This window comes from Poecilia mexicana, unplaced genomic scaffold (genome assembly GCF_051168715.1).
Source record: "Poecilia mexicana isolate PSO_F unplaced genomic scaffold, ASM5116871v1 scaffold_2, whole genome shotgun sequence".
Classification (NCBI taxonomy): domain Eukaryota; kingdom Metazoa; phylum Chordata; class Actinopteri; order Cyprinodontiformes; family Poeciliidae; genus Poecilia; species Poecilia mexicana.
Window position 1 is genome coordinate 56,205,156 of NW_028263371.1, and position 20,641 is coordinate 56,225,796.

A 20,641-nucleotide genomic window follows, 5' to 3' on the forward strand; every position below is an offset into this window, starting at 1 on the left:
TCACCACCGTCAGTCAGAGGCTTCTTCACATTTATTGTAACACTGACTGCTACTGGAGCTCCTTGAAGATATTTGGATGACTTTTAAGCAGAAGCAGTTTTTGTTCAGGCAGCAAACAGCTGCACTTACCGTAGCCATTATTTCTCCAAGATAATTAGCTTAAGTCCTCCTGTGAAACTCCAAAATTTAAGAAATAATCCCTGATATAAAATTGTTGCTTGTGTAGCATAATGTTATTGGGATTATGGGGAAATGCATTTTGGATTAGCTATAGAGAGATTAGAGTAAGACTCAGCTTAACGGGCTTGGAAGAGACGCCATTACTGGGAGTTTTTATCCAAGGTTTCATTCATTGTGTCTCCTTTGGACTGAAGTTTCAGGGGGAATCCCCCACAACGTAAAAGCAACAAATCTTACAGATACATTTAAATCATCAGGAAGAGAAAGAATCACCATCTGGATTTAATTTGGGAGAATTTAGAACGAGCTGGAAAAGTGCTGCGGTGATGAAAATGTGTCGACTGTAAACGAGTTATTAAAGCGTAAGCGGCGTCTCATTTGGGACGGATTCAACCCGTTAGCCGGGCGGAGGGATCAGAAAACCAATTTTCACACATCAAATTGGCCACTGATGAGTCCAGATCCCGGGGCGTCATTTACTACGACCTGAAACGAGTTTCTGCAGGAGGGAAAACAAAGTAATGCCACAAATGACCAGGCTTTACTTGCCCCCTGCCAGGCTAATTGTTGTTCGTTTGTTTTTATCCACCTGTAACTGATAGCAAAGATGAATTAAAGAGAATCAAAAACATTGGACACTTTCTTTTTCCAAAGTTTTGGCGCCACAGAACCGGCACAGTTAATGTTAGCCTAGCTCAGGGTAGGTGAAGTAGCGTGCTAGCTAGGTAGCTAGCTCTCTGTGTAACTATAGTCTTGGAAAAAAGGCAAACAAAGAATATATTGAAAAGTTTAAGCAGGTGAGTTACAGTCCTGTCTGTGATTGGCTGGTGGTGTTGCTAATTTAGCGCAGACATGCGCTCAGATCAGTCTCACTGCAAGCTCAGCACAAACGCAGCGTCAGACGCAGGCGGTTGCTCTTATGATGCGCTAACATCCATGCTTTCAAAGTTAGCAAGAAGAACAGCTTCACTGTCACCGTTTAAGAATTTATCTTAAAGAATTACGTTTGTTTAAGCTAGGTGCGCTAAATGTTTTCAGAGTTAGCAAAACTGCTACAGCGCGTAACAAAGCGTTAGCTTTGCTAGTAGCAGATTATTGTCATCATTGCTTTGGTTTTTTTTCTCAGCAGCTCACATGTTGGCTGTAGGGGGCGACACTTCTTCACATCAGTATCGGTCAGAGGTGTTCAACACGGGGGCCGCAACCTCTAGGAGGCCGTGGCGGTACTGCACCAGGGTCAAGACATTATTATACACTTTAATTCAGATTTGTCTTTAAAGAAACATTAAAATGAATCCGACTTGTTACAGATTGATAAAAGCAGACACACATCTGAGATCAAGAGATTTATTGGATGAATGAAAATCATAAATGCTTGTTTTTATGGAGCAGCTCCTGTAACTTATTTAATCAACAACAATTCCCTTTTTAAAGTTTTTTTTTTAAGTTGTGTGTTTGTGTCCATGAATTAGAGCAGAAGTGGAATCAGCTGAAATTCGTCCTGCTGGGTGTAAAATTGTGACAGCAGATTGGTTCCAGTGCCGCTGCTTTTCCATTTCCCTCAGAGTTTGACAGGCAAACATTTCCTGCTCCGAGCCGCCGGGGCGCCGCGCGGCAGCGTGCCGTTATGATGATGAAGCCGTCTGCTGGCCCAGACTCACTGCATTTATGTCTGCAGCCTGAGACGTGTTTACTGGCCACACGTGTCACGAATGCATGAAGCTTCTGGTCCGGGCCGGTTCCCCCGAAAAACCAAAAACAATGATGAAATAACATATTTTTACTATAAATGTTAAAAACATTCTGTTTTATGAAATATGTGCAAAGAATTTCTGCAACAGAAATGATCCAAAAAAGTAATTTCAGTCATTTTTATGTAATTCAGCTGCAAACTTTGTTCGTCCCAGTTTCTGATTCCTTCAATAAGGAACAAACTCAGCAAAATCAAAAATATGTTTCAAACTAAAGTTTAAAAAAGCAAAATAAAAATAAATGATCAAAGGAACAAACTCAAGAAAATAAATATTCTAAAATTTTAAATAAAATGTTAAAAAATAAATAAAAATAAACAATGAAATGCATAATAAATAAAATGTCACTAGCTGTAAAAAATGTCTAATATAAAATCGACATTATGTAATACAGAATAAAATATGAAGCTTTCCAACTTATTTTTAGTGACGGCTGTTAGGTATATCAATCAACCAACCAATAAATCAATTAAGTGTCATGGTTTGGGTAGTTTGTTTGCCCTCATGCAGAACACACCTCCATCAGGAGGCAGGTGATAAAGACAATGCAGTTTATTGTCCAAAGATGATGATGAATGTGAGTTTTCGGTCGGGGAGGATCGACTGAAAGTTGATTTGTTCCAGCCGATATCGGAGCGAAGCGATTGGTTGTTCTCTTCAGCTGTCGGCTGAGACCAGCAGGAGTCGGGGAGCGAGGCGCTGCTGCCAGTTACTCTACATTCTGTTGCTAGGCAACCAAGGTTGGGGGGTGGGGGTGGAGCTGAAGCTGCTTGTTACCCCAGCAGGTCGTTGCTAGGCAACCGAAGAGCCAGCGCGTGAGTTGATTCCACCAAGCTAGCTTAGGTAGCTGAGAGGTTGCTTTCCTTTGCCTACATCTCCCAGAATGCCGTGCGGTTCTGGATCAGAGTTCAGTTGACATTCTACTTATTGAATATTCTATCAGCTGTATTATCTATTGATATTGTTATTGATGTATTGTCCAGCCCTAACACATCCAGTCTTATTGTCATGTTTCCTGCTAACTTTTAATTTTTTTTTCTTAAGCACACAAACCACAAAGTTTAGGAAGTTTTCTTCAGTAGCCGTCCGTCAGGAGGTTTTGTCGTTCTGAAATTTTCTCCAGTCCATCCGGGGAGCATTTTCTCCTGCTAGCAAGGAGCGCTAATCATGTCTGGGCTTCAGCTTTACATGGACATCCACAGAGACGCTCCTCGTTTCCAGAGAAACACTCTCATCCAGGAAGAGATGGAAATAATTGGAGTCAGAATGTGTTAAACTCGATCTGCTCGTTTCTCCCGATCAACCCAGGATGCTTCATGGTTTCTACTTCCACCCAGTCTGGACCCGCACTGGGATACAGCTAAAAATCCAGTGGCAACGCAGAACCTCCCTGCTCTAAACGCTCCCGCATGCAGAAACCTGCCGCCATCTTGTTTCTAAGCAGCCGTTCTGGTTCAGACTCATGACCTTTAACCTTTAACCTGCTAACTGATGCCTGTGGAGTCTGAGATGGAGCTCTTGGGATTTTGGTCATTTCTCTGATGTTGGGCTGAATCTGCTGGGACGGCCAGGTTGTTTGGAGATGACCTTTGACCCTTCCCAGCAGTGGTGACCAATGCTAACCAAAACGTTAGCTGCACTAATCATAAGCAGTAGTTCACCAACAAGGGAAGCATTATACCAACATGGTATTTAGGGGAAGTTAACGCTACACCATACTTAGCAGAAGCTAACAGTAAGTGCTAGGCTAACGTCATAATTAGCTGAACTAATGCTAATAACGCCTCCCCAGACGGACTGGAGTAACATGGCCGTCCTGATAATCGTAGCGTCACTGAAGATTATTGGAGGAGGGAAACTGGAGTAAAGAGTTTCCTGACTTGGCACAATAAATCTGGACGCTCCGTTTGAGGTGTAGCTGGTTGGTTTAGGATGATTTATTTGTCCTTAAGCCAACTTCCTTCAAGAAACTTAAACAGAAACAGAGAGGCGTCAGATTTCAGCAGTTGGACGATTTCTCTTTTGTCTTTGGTTGTATTTACCCAGAATGCTGTAGTCCACTTCCTGGTTGGCGTTCATTGGAACTGAACCAGAGTTCAGTTAGCATTCAGACTTTCCCAACCGAACCGGACTTTCCAGGCAAACGGACTGGAGTTGGATTAAAGCAAGTAAACACAGCTGGTTGGAATCCGAACTTGGATTATCGTTGGAGTATTTATGATAATTGTCAGAAGGGAAACGTCAGCGTAAACGTCTCGCCGTGTGAGCTGGAATCTGAGCTCTGAGTTTACAAGGTTTGCAGATTGTGGGGATTTTTGCTGATTAATCATTTCAGGGTTTCTTCTTCTCTGAATTCCTGCTGAAAGGCGGTCCCTTCTCCTTCCTGAAGCTCCTCCTGGGCGGAGGAAGTGGGCTTTGTGGATGTCAGCCGCTGAGTGTGAAGGCAGAGCCGCCATCCTGTCCTCGGCGGCGCAGCAGCATCTGGTCGGCAGCTGAAACCTGTTAGGAACTTCCTGCTCTGCGCCGCGGCTCCAGGACGGTGAGCAGCGTTTCGTCCGCCTGCTTTCCTCCGTCTCTCCGTCGTTTCGTTCATAAGACGCTTCGGGTTGGTAGAGCAAGCGCCCAGCGACTCTGGCCGACTCTGATTGACAGATTTCAGGTAGAAAAGGAAAAATCTGTTTGGTTTTTAACACATATGGCTGAGATTAGTGAGTAAGCTTGAAGGCATTCAGCACTTTGCTTCGGCTCCATCTTTCTTAAATAGTTTTCCAGCCGTAAAACTTCTCAGTTCACTTCCAGAAAATGTGATTCTGGATTTCTTTATCGTGTTTTCTATTAACTTTTAGACTTTGCTGAACTTTGATCCAAACATTCAAGTGTTTTCTCCAGTTTGAGAAGCTGAACTCCTGCAGCTGGTAAACACGGCAAAGCTTAGCAGCCTGGTGTTAACTGTGTGTGTGTGTGTGTGTGTGTGTTGGGGGTCAGAGGATCTCCCACTGGGATCCTGTCGAATCACCAGACAGGAAGCCATTAAAACCTGCTGTCAGTGAGAGCGGCGATGCGTTTCTCTGATGCTCCTCTTGATCCGACCTGAAGACGGTGAAACTGTGAGGGAAGCAGATCCCGACGCAGCAGATCTGGCGGTTCGAAGCCGCAGCTTTACTTTGGGCTGAGATTTTGTGCCGATGCAGGAACGTGGACGTCCCGCCCTGGACGCTCTGCAGCTGATCGCAGGAAGCTTCGGGCAGCGAGAAGTTTTCACGCCGCTTCAAGTTTTCCCGTTTCATGAGCAACAGAAAGCAGAGGGAGAGGAGGGAAACCGACTGGCGGTTTGCAACATCTGGTTTGCATCAAACGCTTTGAGCTACAAGACTTTTTAGAGTGAATTAATCTCAATGTGAAGCTGCAGCTGAATTAAAGTCTTAAAACATAATTTTTCAACAATCGTGGTTGTATATTTCTCTACAAATCAACAAAAAAACGAGGCATAAAAACTTTTAATGTTTCAAACTGTCGACTTGAAATAAAAACACTGAGTTCAGAACCATTTAGAGATTTAAAGTGTTTTCACACCCGGTGGTCCGGTCGACCCGGTTTGATCCAGAACCAGAACATCTGCTCCACCTCCAGCTGCTCTGAGTCACACCAACCTGTTCCCCTCCTGGCCTGTGGGGGCGCTGCACCAAGAACCACTGAAGGAAACAACACAAAAACCTCTGAAGACACTGAGAGCAACTTCCTTCTTCACCAGATGGAAACAAGATGGAGGATTTTAGTGGTTGGAGGATTTCTCTTTAGTCTTTGGCTAAAGACCAGGAGCCATTTCTGCTACTAGCGCTAAGGTAACACATTAGCTTTGTTGTATTTACCCAGAATGCCCTGCACTGTAGTCTCGGCCAACACATTTTTACAGTTTTGACTTTTGATCAGGTGCCAAACAAAATCATTTCAAGGACCATAAATGGCCCCCGGGCCACCCTTTGGACCCCCTGCTCTAAAATCACGTGGAAAAGCGTCGCTGGGTGGTTTCCTGCTGCGGCTGACGTGTTTTTGGCAGGAGTGGAGTCGCGAGTCGGCCGTGACGAAGCGGACTGCGGCCGTTTGTCCTTGTCGCTGTCCGGGTCGCCGATTGCTCGCGGAGGAAGTTTTGCTCGAATCCGGGGTCACATTCACGTTTCTTCAAAGAAATTACTGTTTTTTTAAAGAACTACAGTCTCAGTTCCTTTGGCAGATCAGTTCATTTGCAACAAGGCGATTTCCCCATGTTGGAAGTAAATTTATCTGCCAATCGAACTGATACTTTTTCATCAATATTAAGGAATTATTGACGGAAAATAAACTCCTATTTCTTGATGGAAAGTTACCTTTAAGTTAGTTTTATCTTGTTTCAAGTGATCTGAGATATTTATACTAGAAACAATCATCTTATCTTTAATAAATAAGTTTAAGTATTGTGAGCATTTATCGAATCATTTATTGTGATAAATTACTTAAGACTTTCATCATCTTTGTCTCTAAATTCTAATAAATGTCTAAAAACATATTAAACTGGGATTGTTTGATTTTTCACTATTGATCAATAAATGCCAATAAATATAGTTAAATGTGATTAATGTGACATAAATCACATTTCTTTGTGTCCTAAAGACGCTTGTTAAAAATTGGAATGCGTTTGTGACATTATTGTTGTGCCATACATTTTCCTAAAACAGAAATAAATATTTTCACTTTTATCTCAGTAGTAAAACTGTGAATCCGTTAAGTTGATATTTCCTTAATATCGGTAAAAAGCAGCTGAATGTTTGCATTTTCATGATCTTAAGGTCATTCACTGTGGTGAAAAACTGCCACTCAGTTGGTCTGATCTTGTTTTAAGTGTATGAATATATTTGCAGTAGAAACTGGACATAAATACTTGGTGATTTTTAGTTTTGCAGTTTTAATTCTGACCTTGATGTCAGGAATGTTGTAAATTCGTCTAAGGAAGAAAAGTTTTGATTTTAATCAACATTTTCTCTGTTTCTGTAGCCGAAGCTGCTCTTTTCTCTCCGCGTTGCAGGAAAACTTTCCACTTTCCTTCACATAAATATAAATAAACCTTTTCCTGGAGTCTCTCCTTCAGTAAACTTTACCTCATCGCTTGTTGTTGTGATTCTTTCCGTGGACCTTTAGTCTGACTCGCCTCTCCTTTTTCCAGGTGGAGAATCGGCCGACGCTCGTTTCCACGATGAACCGCGCTTTCAACAGGAAGAAAGGTGAGCAGAACCGGCTCTGACGGGTCCGCGGGCTGCGCCGGTTCTGGTCCGGATCATGATGATAGAACAGTTTCTGTTTCAAGAAGCTTCAAATCGCTGAGGGGTTTCAGGAAAACAAACCAGCAGCTGGAGCAAAACTGCAAAACGACTCGAACTGCAAAACGACTCGAACTAGAAAACGACTCGAACTAGAAAACGACTCGAACTAGAAAACGACTCGAACTAGAAAACGACTCGAACTGCAAAACGACTCGAACTGCAAAACGACTCGAACTAGAAAACGACTCGAACTAGAAAACGACTCGAACTAGAAAACGACTCGAACTGCAAAACGACTCGAACTAGGAAACGACTCGAACTAGGAAACGACTCGAACTAGAAAACGACTCGAACTAGAAAACGACTCGAACTGCAAAACGACTCGAACTGCAAAACGACTCGAACTAGAAAACGACTCGAACTAGAAAACGACTCGAACTGCAAAACTAATCGAACTGCAAAACGACTCGAACTGCAAAACGACTCGAACTGCAAAACGACTCGAACTGCAAAACGACTCGAACTGCAAAACGACTCGAACTGCAAAACGACTCGAATTGCAAAACGACTCGAACTGCAAAACGACTCGAACTAGAAAACGACTCGAACTGCAAAACTAATCGAACTGCAAAACAACTCGAACTAGAAAACGACTCGAACTAGAAAACGACTCGAACTGCAAAACGACTCGAACTGCAAAACGACTCGAACTGCAAAACGACTCGAACTGCAAAACTAATCGAACTGCAAAACGACTCGAACTGCAAAACGACTCGAACTGCAAAACGACTCGAACTGCAAAACGACTCGAATTGCAAAACGACTCGAACTGCAAAACGACTCGAACTGCAAAACGACTCGAACTAGAAAACGACTCGAACTGCAAAACGACTCGAACTGCAAAACGACTCGAACTGCAAAACGACTCGAACTAGAAAACGACTCGAACTGCAAAACTAATCGAACTGCAAAACGACTCGAACTGCAAAACGACTCGAACTGCAAAACGACTCGAACTGCAAAACGACTCGAATTGCAAAACGACTCGAATTGCAAAACGACTCGAACTGCAAAACGACTCGAACTAGAAAACGACTCGAACTGCAAAACTAATCGAACTGCAAAACAACTCGAACTAGAAAACGACTCGAACTAGAAAACGACTCGAACTAGAAAACGACTCGAACTGCAAAACGACTCGAACTGCAAAACGACTCGAACTGCAAAACTAATCGAACTGCAAAACGACTCGAACTGCAAAACGACTCGAACTGCAAAACGACTCGAATTGCAAAACGACTCAAACTGCAAAACGACTCGAACTGCAAAACGACTCGAACTGCAAAACGACTTGAACTGCAAAATGACTCGAACTATAAAACAACTCGAACATCTGGACTTGGAGCTTCAAACTGTGACTCAAAAACAGACTTTAGACTGCAGTTGGACTCGGATCTAAAAATGTGTATTTAATGAGAAAATGTTTAATTTAGTGTTAGAAACTTTGACACGGAGAAAAGACTCGGTAGGATTCCCCGTCAGACCTGGGACTTGACTTTGGTTTGCCTTTTAGAAGTGGACTGGAAACATTGACTTGGAAACTCAAGCAGATCTGATTGTTTGCATTTTGCATCCCGGTGCTCTCAAAGCTGCATTTATCTTATTTATCTCCTTTGTTTACCAGACTTTCTCCTTCCACTCAACTTTCCAGTAATAATTTTCTCTGATATAAAAATCCAGCTTGTTTTATGTCGACCGTTTTGGGGCTTAAAGTTAAAACAGAATAATAGAAACATGAACACAGACCTTAACTGAACCTGTTTTGTTATGAATTTGCGTTTTAAATCAAACGCGGCTCCGGTGTCTTCCTCCGCTTGTCACAGATGCATGCTGGGAGTTTGACGTAACGAGTCAGAGACGTAAAAACAAAACCTTTCCTCCGACCCGATCCAGACTCCTCTCTCAGTTCGTCAGAGCGCCGGTCGGCCTTCCGGCCCCACTGTGCTTCACGCTAGTTTCAAACGTCTGCAAATCGGCCAGAAGCTCTGAAACCGAAGCGGTGGCGGCGTGAAGCGGCGTGAAGCGGCGTGAAGCGGCGCTTCCCGCTCGAGTAACGGCAGGAAGTCACCTGCAGACAGGAACTAAACAAACACGTTTCCTGCTTCTTTCCGTCTCTCTCTTTCTTCCAGACGGCAGCAAACCGGCACAAAGCTTCTGAAAGTTCGCCTAACGAGTGTAAAACAAGTTAATGGACTCATGCAGAGAAACAATGACTTAATGATGAGTTCTTAACCAATCAGACGGCAGAGTCTCACCCTACATCGACCTTCAGGTTACACCTGGGCTGGCCAAAGTTTAGATCATCAAAGATGAATTTCATATTAAAAATGGTCAATAAAATGTTCAGTCAGTCAATAATCGTTCAGCAGCTGCACCAGAACAAGCAGCAGCTTAGAAATGGATCTGGATCAGAACCAAAACAGCTTCAGCCTCAACGGAGCACAAATAGAGTCCTGGTGCTTTCATTGTTTCCCTCCCTGTGTGTGTGTGTGTGTGTGTGTGTGTGTGTGTGTGTGTGTGTGTGTGTGTCTGTCTGTCTGTGTGTGTGTGATTGCGTGTCTGTCTGTGTGTGTGTGATTGCGTGTCTGTCTGTGTGTGTGTTTGTTTGTGTGTGTGTTTGTTTGTGTGTGTGTCTGTGTGTGATTGCGTGTCTGTCTGTGTGTGTGTGATTGTGTCTGTCTGTCTGTGTGTGTGTTTGTTTGTGTGTGTGTCTGTGTGTGATTGTGTCTGTCTGTCTGTGTGTGTGTTTGTTTGTGTGTGTGTCTGTGTGTGATTGCGTGTCTGTCTGTGTGTGTGTTTGTTTGTGTGTGTGTTTGTTTGTGTGTGTGTCTGTGTGTGATTGCGTGTCTGTCTGTGTGTGTGTGATTGTGTCTGTCTGTCTGTGTGTGTGTTTGTTTGTGTGTGTGTCTGTGTGTGATTGTGTCTGTCTGTCTGTGTGTTTGTTTGTGTGTGTGTCTGTGTGTGATTGCGTGTCTGTCTGTGTGTGTGTTTGTTTGTGTGTGTGTCTGTGTGTGATTGTGTCTGTCTGTCTGTGTGTGTGTGGGTGTGTGTGTGTGTCTGTCTGTGTGTGTGTGATTGCGTGTCTGTCTGTGTGTGTGTGTGTGTTTGTTTGTGTGTGTGTCTGTGTGTGATTGTGTCTGTCTGTCTGTGTGTGTGTGTGTGTGTGTGTGTGTGGGTGTGTGTGTGTGACTGCTCAGAGCATCGTCATGTGATGCGAGCCGAGCGTCCAGAGCTGTAAACAGAGAGCGAGTCATCGCCTGAGCATGTTGTTTTTATAGCCCAGATGTGAGCGATCGCTGAGCCTTTCGCTCCGATTCCCAAACTTCCTGCTTCCCGTAGAACCAGGTGAGACGCCTTCATGGTTCTTCCCGACGCCGAGGGAGGGAAATTAGAAGAAAACCAACATCAATCCTGCCACCACAAAGCGGCTGCTGCTCAGCGGTCGATCAGCTTCACTTGTTCTGCAGAGGAACATTTTCCAGAACGTTCTACCTGCTCAATGAGGCTTTATTTCTGTCTGACTGTGTTTATTCCCAGACAGAACCTTTATCTCCCAGCAGAACCTCCTGGCTGGGTCGGTCCTGCTGGCGGCCCGCTAACGTTGTCCTCTGCGTGATGGAGAGCTGTGCACAGCCAGCAAATTCATTCTGTGTCATTGATTGAGCGCTGCAGTGAATTAGTCTATTGGCTGCCACTTCCTGTGGCCCAGACATAAAAAATAAAAATAAATGCATTACAGTGAGGACTTCAAGCTGCAGGAGGCCAACGCTATGCTAATATTCAACAGAGGTTTCTAGGACTGGGAGTCGGACATAAATTATAAGTTATATTACCGTTGGGAGGTCCAAGCTGTGGTCCGGGGGCCATTTGTGGCCCTTGAAATTATTTTGTTCCACCCCTGATTTAAGACAAAGACTTGAAGACTTCACAAGATTTCTTCTCCAAACAGTAGCTCCTTTTAAAGTACAAATATGAGCAAAACTGCAAATATTCAGCCAATGTCGGAAAAACACGATTTCAGGTGTTTCCATATAAGAAGAAACGGAATTAAAACCACATGAGAAAAAGTTTGTTCACGCGTTTAGTTCCACTTCCTGTCGTCTTCTTCATGGTTTCCCCCAGTAGCAACATCCTGTTATTGATCATGAGACTCGTGTGATGTCGAAATTTTTTTTTCCCATTTTAGCAAAATAAACCAATTAAAAAATCTTAGTGCCAAGTTTTTCTCCTAAACTGGTGTGTTTCCACTTAGCTAATTTATTTTTGAAATATCTCATTGTGCAATTATTGAATAGAAAAGCAGCTATTGAAATTAAAATACTCCACACGTTCTCGTTGCCATGGCAACCGACTGACAGCAGCTACAACTGTCAACAGAGCAGAGATTACGTAGCTTAATCCCCTGCTCTACCGATGATCTGTCAGAGTCGGTGTGTCGGCTGCATGTTTTAGTGTTAAGTGAACCGAAATGCATCGAATTCTACAGCACAGCTACGTGTTAAGATGTCAGAGTCAAGCTAGCATAGCTAGCAGAGCTGACCTGCTTCCCGCTTTCTCCTCATTTTTTCAATCAAAACTTTTACTGACCTGTTAAGTTACACAGAAACATTAGAAAAACATTTTTTAGATTCTGTCAGTTTTGTCATTTTTCCGTCTCAAGCATAAACGAAGCTTTAGCTGCTGAATCTAACTTCCTGTTTGAGCTCATTGCCATGGTTACCAAGCAAGTGACTACAGCAAAGTTTGATGTCCATCGAAAACCTGCACTGCCTTGCGACTGGAACCAGAAGCGGCGCAGCGTCGTCGTCTCCTCCAGGCTCAGAGACGTTTTACATGCCAGCAGCGTTTTGGGATTCTTATTAATCTACTAATGGAAACGTTGAAAGGCAACAGTGCCGCAGCCAGGCGTGTTTTAAATTCTGTTAGCTTTGCTGTTTGGTTTTCATTAAAAGCTACAAAGTGTTTTTTTTCTCCTGATGTTGCTGGTGAGGAACGGCCCGTCTGCTCTGGTTAATTAGAGCAGGAACCCACAGGCGGAACGATGCAGGCGGGAGTTCTCACACTGCCAATACCTCAGGTGTGACTTTCAACAAAATCCAGTTTGTATTAAACAGTTTGGAGCTGAAATAATGAGCTGGTCCGGCCTAATGCTGATTTATTACTCCTGCATTCCAACACTTCTTGCTTTAGCTTCAGCTTTCTTTCTGTTCGAATGAAATATCTGAACATTTTAACTTGATTAAACCCTAAAACTTCATTTTTCAGCCTCTTCAGCCGTTAGTTTCATGTAAATGCTGGAGATTAGCCGCTGAAAGCATCCAATTTAAGCAAACGTTGGGACCAAACGACACTAATTGAAATTCAAATGAGGTTATCCACTTGGCCAACAGCGCCAGCCGATGTAAACAAGGTTATTAGCATTCCAGTGCAGCGGACGCGCTAGCATCGAGTCGCGTCATCGACGCCTCGCAGGTCTTTGGCGACCCCAATCAGCTTACATGAGTTCTGCTGCCCTGGGGTCGCAGCCATGCAGGCTCTGCCCAGAGATTCATTACAGCCGCAATCAGCAGGAAATGAGGAGTGAAGAGAAATAATGGGAGGTTTGGACTAGGCCGTCAGTGACCTGTGACGACCTCTAATTCACGGCTCACTTTCAGTCTGTGAAAACGGTTTAATACAGCGAGAAAAATGGGAACATTTATTCCAAATGACAGAGATTAAGAAGGTTAACAAACCAAAGAGAAGAAATTAGATGTCTGATTAACGACTCTTGATGCAATAAAGTGAAATTAGAATTAACATTAGCAACATGCTAATGACTGATAATTTCTCAAACATTAACATAAACCATGTTAGAGTTTCACATTTGAATTTGTGAAAAATGTTAGCATGTTAGCCAGTAAGCATGTTAGCCTCTTAGCATTTTAGCCTCTTAGCATGTTAGCCAGTTAGCATGTCAAAGTATCTGAACTTTAGTCATTTTCCATTAAACCTTTTCCAAAGTATTTCATTAGCATGTCCATGCTAACATGTGAAGCAGTAAACGATTAAATGTGATTAATCGTTTCAGTTTTACTTTAATTGTTTAAAGTTTATAATGTTTTTTGTGGGTTTTTTGTCATCAAAGGTTTTAATTAATTTGAGTGAAATAATTTTCTTAAGTTCATCACTGATGGAAAAACATTTTATTCTCATGTTTTGATAAACGTTTTTATTATTATTTTAAATTAAATGTATATATACACAGTTGTGGATTAATCATGTCTCTGAATGTGTTGTTCTTTTACCAAACTGCCTTTTTTTGACTCCATATAGTCTATTTAACAATTTATCGATCACTTCAGTAAGCGATTAATCACGATTAATCACTTCAGTCTAACTTCAGACCTTCTGATTCTGTTTAACCTAAGCTTTATAGTTTTAGTTTTGGTCATAAGAAGCTTGTTTTGATGATTTTAAATGACTTTTGGACTCATTTATTTGCTGTTTCATGTGTTTAATGCGGCTAAATGAAGGTGAATCTGGATGAATTTAATATTTCTGCTTCCTCTGACGTTTTGCTTCCTGTTTTCTCAGACAAGTCGTGGATGCACACCCCAGAGGCTCTGGCCAAGCACTACATTCCCTACAATGCCAAGGTAAGACTGAAATACTGAGAAACATCGCCTCGGGTTTCTGTAAGTAAAAACAAAGTTTTCTGAAGGTGATTTGCATGTTTTTATGCTGTAAGCTGGGTTGTGACGCCGGCTCATTAATCTCCCACAGCAGCTGTTTACCTTGGTGCTGCAAAGTTTTTGGGAAACTTTTTTATAGTTTTAACCTTGATTGTTTGGTTTTAATGGGATCTTCAGGGGTTGTTGACGTAAAACGCCTCGTCTTTCTGCCTCAACCTTCTGAGCAACTCCCTCTGTTACGCAACAAGTCCTCAACTTTTGAAAGAGCGCTCCGACTCCCCGGCTTTATTATTCTGACAAAGATTTCTCCTCTGGTGAGGCGCGGATCTCTGAGAAACTCTGAAAAGTAGCAGATTCTCAAAACTGCTGCAGCTGCTTTTCTGCAATAAAAAAGAAGCGTGGTGAACTGGCAAAAGAAACACCTTTCCTGACATCAAAGCAGATTGTCAGCTTCCTCTGATGAGTTCCCCGTCTGCTCAGATTTGCTGAGATCTGAGTGAAAACGCGATCGCAGAGGGAGTTTCAGGCAACGTAATGAGGACGCTGCCGAACGTTCCCTCCGGTTTTAAACTCTCCGGATTTTCAAAACAAGCTCGCTTAACGATTTGCTGCTGAAACCAGAATGAGTCAGGAAGATGTTTTCTGTCTTTAATCGTTCTTTTGTTCATCAAGGAAGCAGCGTCTTTGTGTTTTTATCTTTGCTCATTTTATTGTAATGGCACGACTGAAGCGCTTGGATCGCTTCCCTCCGTTAATCTCAGAGTTTCTTTTATTGCTTTGTGGAAGAAAAGCGAAGATGCGGCCGCTAATGAGAGGATCTGGGTCAGCTGTTTCACTGAAATGCTGCCCCCATTCTTAGCAAGTAATGAGAAAAACATAATTATCTGAAAAGTAAATGCTGAAAGGAGACATTTTGCTGCCTTTTGTCAAGGTGACACCATTTCTGGAGACAATCTCACTTCTACGTTTGTGATTTAATGCAGCTGATTAGAGGTTAGATTTACGCTTTGATCTACGTTTTCTGATATTTTATTTATTGGGTTTTTATTCATGTTACCACAAACTACAGACACCAATCCATTCTGAGGAAGCATGAGCACACAAAGTAGGCTACGCTAACACTAGTGGGTCTCTTGACAGTTAGCTGGTGGCTAACTGTGTGGTCAGAGAAACGTAACTGATTGGCTGAAAGCCGCTCGGCGCTGATTGGCTTGGATCATCAGAAGGTCGTTTAATTTGAGGTAAATATTTACATCTTTTAAAGACGAATTTCAGCCATACTGATTTTTGCAGGTGAAAATTAAAAATAATAAAAGGATAAAAAGTTTGTTATAAATTAAATGTCTAAAATAAAGTCTTGATTCCAATTAAACTGCATTAATTCCAAAAAAACTAGAATCAGCTGTAAACTGAGCTAAATCTAGCAAAGTAAGCTAACTAGCACGTGCCATAAAGTAAGCTAACTAGCACGCGCCATAAAGTAAGCTAACTAGCACGCGCCATAAAGTAAGCTAACTAGCACGTGCCATAAAGTAACCTAACTAGCACGCGCCATAAAGTAAGCTAACTAGCACACGCCATAAAGTAAGCTAAGTAGCATGCGCCATAAAGTAAGCTAACTAGCACGCGTGGTAAAATGAGCTAAGATTATCACATGCCGTAGGCTATGCTAATGCTAGCATACGCAGTAAACTAAGATAACTTAGTAATTTATAGCCATGGAAAGCTATAAGGAGCGTAAAATTCATATTTAAATGTGTATAAATGATCCTCTGTTCTTTGTTATAAGCATTTCTTCGCCTCCACATGCTGTACATGCTGCCCTGCTCTGTAAAATCCGGCCCCTGCATTTGAACCTTTGTTGCTCCCGTTTGTGAATCTCGACGTGTTTCAGACGATGAAGGCTTTTCTAAGTGATGTCGTTCTGCAGACGGAGATAAATTACCTTACAGGTCGTTACGTTGGCTTGTTGAATCCCAGCCTGACGTGATTGGAAGCCTGATCGGAAATCGTTGCTGTTGCACGTATTACATGCATATTTCACGCTGCGTCAGGTGCATCTACAACCTGAACGTGTTTCATAGATCCAGCGTCTCTGTGTCTAGACATCCGGCACCGTTTACATTTTTAATGCATCGCTTCTTATCTGGCGGGTCCTGGGCTCATCACCGCGCTGTTCGGCTCTCTTTGGCCCCTTCGTATTTTGGTTGAAGTAATTTGAAGGAGTAATCTGGGCGTTTGGACCGTGAGCCTGTTGCGAACGCGTCACGGCGGCTGCAGAGCTCCGGCGGTTCTCGGTGCTGAGTTTAATCAGCTTTATGCTGTTTTATGCAGCAGCCAGAGCTGCAGTCCAGTTTGTGCCTCTCAGCTTCTGTTGGGTGTTTTTATCAGGATTCGAGCTGCTGTCGTTTGAAGCAGTCATGTTTGTTGGCTCCTTTCCTTCTGCTTTCACCGCTGAAGCGCAGGGCGCCGCGAGTTCCCGCTGCCGTTGCTCTGAATTTCTCAGCATGTGGAGAACAAGAGCTGCAGGTCGTTGTGCTTTTCACAGAAAGACTTTCTAAGATCTTTTTATTTCCCAAGAAGGAACAAAACACAAGTGAAAGCCTCAGCTTACTGCAAATGCTCGTTAAAAGTTCAACAAAGGTCACTTTGAGCTGCAGGTGGATTCAGGCTGAAGCCACAGATTGTTTTAGTAATCGATTATTCTGATTGATTATTCTGTTAATTATTCTAACGATTAATCAAATATTCTGATGCTCATTTTCTAACAATTTTTCTAATGACTAATCAGTTATTCGAATTGATCATTCTGATGATTATTTTAAAGGTTAATCAATTATTTGGACAATTATTCTGATGAATAATCAAATATTCTGATTGTTATTCTACCAATTAATCAGTTAATCATGCGAATAACCACCAAATTAATCTGTTCTGACAATTATTCTATTAATTAAAATAATTAATCTTATTAATTATTTGAATTATTATTAACTTTATAAACAGTTTTTCATCTAAACTCAAAATGTCTAAATTTTCGTAGTTTTGTCTGGATTTCGTCTGTCTGTTCTTTCAGCTGAAGCTCTTCTGACTCTCTATTCTCCAGTTAACGATTAATCAATTACTAAATTAGTTTCAGATTATTTCAGTAATCGATTAATCATGATTAATCGTGGTTTTGTTTAGCTTGTTGCCATCTTGTCGTATTTTAGCACTGAGAAGGACGGTCAGCAGTTCTTCAGGTGTTTTATTTCCGAGGATGTAAACAAACAGAAGATTTTCTGCGTTTGCTCGTAATTCCTCTGAGATAAACAGTTTTAAGCAGCAATTTGCTGGAAATCCCAACATGTAAACAGTGACTGTGTGTGAGGCTAACAGACCTGCAGCTCAGTCTGTCAGACAAGCAAATTCTTTACGTCAGTCGCTAAACAATCTGAAGCCTGAACAGAGAAATTCAACCTGCTAAGGTTCTCCATCACCATGACATAATGTTGATGTTTAGAGCACGGTGTGCTGCATGTGGTCGGCGGGAAGCTACAGATATTTGAGATATTTACAGGTTCATGTGATATTTGGTGTTATATAGTCAGGAAACTCACTGACATTAAAATCTCTTTTAGTGAGCGAGTTCAGTCCAAGGCAGCAGCAGCAAAGAGTTTACAGATTTAACCTGACAGATGGAATAATTCAGCTCTAAAAGTCAGGAGAAACGTCTGAAACAGAGGAGTCTGAATCCAGCAGCCAGTTAGCATCCAGCAAGCCTCCAGTTAGCATCCTGTTAACATCCAGCTAGCCTCCAGTTAGCATCCTGTTAACATACAGTTAGCATCAAATTAGCCTCATGTTAGCATCCAGTTAGCATCCTATTAACATCCAGTTAGCCTCCAGTTAGCATCCTGTTAACATCCAGCTAGCCTCCAGTTAGCATCCTGTTAACATACAGTTAGCATCCAGCAAGCCTCCAGTTAGCCTCCTGTTAGCACCCAATTAGCATCCAGCAAGCCTCCAGTTAGCATCCTGTTAGGCTCCAGCTAGCATTCAGTTAACATCCAGCTAGTCTCCAGTTAAAATCCTGTTAACATACAGTTAGCATCCAATTAGCCTCATGTTAGCATCCAGTTAGCATCCTATTAACATCCAGTTAGCATCCAGCAAGCCTCCAGTTAGCATCCTGTCAGCATCCAGCAAGCCTCCAGTTAGCATCCTGTTAACATCCTGTCAGCATCCAGCAAGCCTCCAGTTAGCCTCCTGTTAGCATCCTGTTAACATACAGTTGGCATCAAATTAGCCTCATTTTATCATCCAGTTAGCATCCTATTAACATCCAGTTAGCATCCAGCAAGCCTCCAGTTAGCCTCCTGTTAGCACCCAATTAGCATCCAGCAAGCCTCCAGTTAGCATCCTGTTAACATCCTGTCAGCATCCAGCAAGCCTCCAGTTAGCATCCAGTTAGCCTCCAGTTAGCCTCCTGTTAGCATCCAGGCCTCCTCAAGTCCTCCTTAAGTCACTTTGATTCCATATATCCTCCCCGTAGCTCAGACTACAGAGCGTGTTAGCGTTGTGCATTAGCATATGCTAATGACATGCAACCATAACATGGTGGTTCTCTCTTGATCTTCGTCTCAGAAGGTTTAGTTTTGTTCTTGAAGGTCTGGTCTTCATCTTGGCCTTTAATCGTCCCGTCTTGGTCTTGAAAAACAAGTTTCAGCTCCAGAGGTCCATGTTGACCCCTCAGGTCATCGGGATCTGCCTACAACCGGGAGTAAAGGTCATCAGGATCTGCCTACAACCGGGAGTAAAGGTCATCAGGATCTGCTGCCTCCCGAAACGAAGCGAGGCAGCAGATCCTGAGCTCACTGGAACCAAATGTCGTTCTCTGGGATAAGGAAACATAATCTGTGTCTCACTGCTCTATGATCCTCTGCAGAAATGCAACATTCATCAGATATTTACAGGAATGTTTTAAACCTGTCTGCTTCAGAAGTTGCTCTATTGGACCAGTTAGGGACCAGAAAGTGTCTCCAGAAGAGAAGCGAGTTGTTGATCATCAAAGTCACAGTCGGAGCTTTTCGTGTTAAATTAGTCGCATTAAATGCGCCTCCCTCTAAGCGAGCCGGTCAGCTCTAACTGCACTCGGACTCGGCTCTTCGTTGTGTCATCTGAATGAACTCCTCGGGCCGGCCTGAGGTGGAAACGTGGACGGGAGGCCGGCTCGTTTTTCAGCGGCGTGAATCATTTGATGGATGAGCCTCGGAGCTCGATTCGCCTCCTCAAACGTCCCCAGTCGCCGCCCCACAATGCAACGGTCAAGAACACGCGCTGCTCTTTTCTATTCTGGGCCGCAGCTCTCGCAGACGTGACCGCCACTCTGCACAGAGTTCATTTGTCACGCCGAGGCGGAGCGCTGACATTCTGCATAAAAGCTTCATCTGCTGTTTTCCAACAGTTCATTATAAATCGCTTCACTTCTCAGAAACGATTTAAAATAAAACTGCTCCAGTCTGAATCAGATGCAAGATGGGCTCATTTGACACAGAGATGATTCTCTAACGCTGTAAATCTGGTTAAAGTTATAAAGGAAGAGTTTATTTTCATGGACAGCCTTCCCCTGGTTGCTTGGCTGCACATTGTTGGCGTCTGCTAACGAGGATTAGCAGAGTCAGGATTTACCCTGGATGCTGAAGACAACCCACGGCTGTTTGCTCCGATGGCCGAACTCCTTATTTTGTTTTCTACAGCCTTTAAAGGAGCAACATTGATATTTATGAAGCCTGGTAATGGAACCAGCTGCACACGTCGAGCTCAGCGGGAGGAAAATGGCGCCATCTTTTGGAGAAAAAGCACAATACAGGATTCCTACGCTTTTTATGATAAATATTTTCAATAATATTTATTATCAGTTAGCTGAAAACACAATAAAAACACATTTTCTGGATCTGCATTTACATTTAATAAGTTAAATCTTTACCAGAATGTTTACTAGAAAACTTCAGGTACTGCACAGCATGCGCATTTTGACCTGTTTGGCTTTCCATACATTTGCCGTGCTGTGTTTGCAGTGGTTGGCATCGCTAACTAAAACATTAGTTACGCTAAACCTAAAGCACTAATCAGAAACACTAGTTAGCTAATGCTAACTTGCTATGCTAACACATTATTTAGCAGAAGCTAATGCTAAAGCTAAAACAGTCTACTTCAACGGAGACAAATGGAAGAAATGAAAACTTGTTTTCTGGTGACTTTTTATAAAAGTTTTTTTTTTAACTGTTTTTGACCAAATCCAATAAAAATCATTATTAAAAAATTTGAAGACCTTTTTTAACTTCTTATCTTTGTCTGATTTTATAACTGCAGTGAAAATCTGAAAAACTTTCCTTACAAAAAGCAGAAGAAACTTTTTCTCATTTCATCCAGGATCAGATGGAAAAATGTTGCATTTGTGTTGCATAAGAAACGTTTTCTTCTTCTGCAGTTCCTGGGAAACACAGAGGTGGAAGCCCCGAAAGGCACCGAAGTGGTGAAGGATGCAGTGAGGAAGCTGAAGGTAAGGCTGAGCAGACCGCAAGGTGACCTGGGAGGTTTTCAGCTCCAGGTGTCGATGCCTGGAAGTGCTGGATAAGCAGTTCGTCCAGCGCAGAAAACTCTGCTGGATGGATTATTCATCAGCTCCTTCGCTGAAACG

General features: G+C 42.7%; 1 protein-coding gene across 5 annotated transcripts in view; it reads left to right on the forward strand.

Annotated features, from left to right (window-relative positions):
- gulp1a (GULP PTB domain containing engulfment adaptor 1a) overlaps positions 1-20,641 on the forward strand; it is a 149,094-nt gene that overhangs the window by 119,692 nt on the left and 8,761 nt on the right. For 3 of the 5 annotated variants that reach the window (XM_014987010.2, XM_014987007.2, XM_014987012.2), the window contains exons 3-5: positions 7,129-7,186; positions 13,862-13,923; positions 20,432-20,503. In XM_014987010.2, coding sequence (XP_014842496.1) covers positions 7,159-7,186; positions 13,862-13,923; positions 20,432-20,503 — 162 coding nt within the window. In that variant the 5' untranslated portion in view covers positions 7,129-7,158. The other 2 variants (XM_088003254.1, XM_088003260.1) reach the window with 2 other exon arrangements.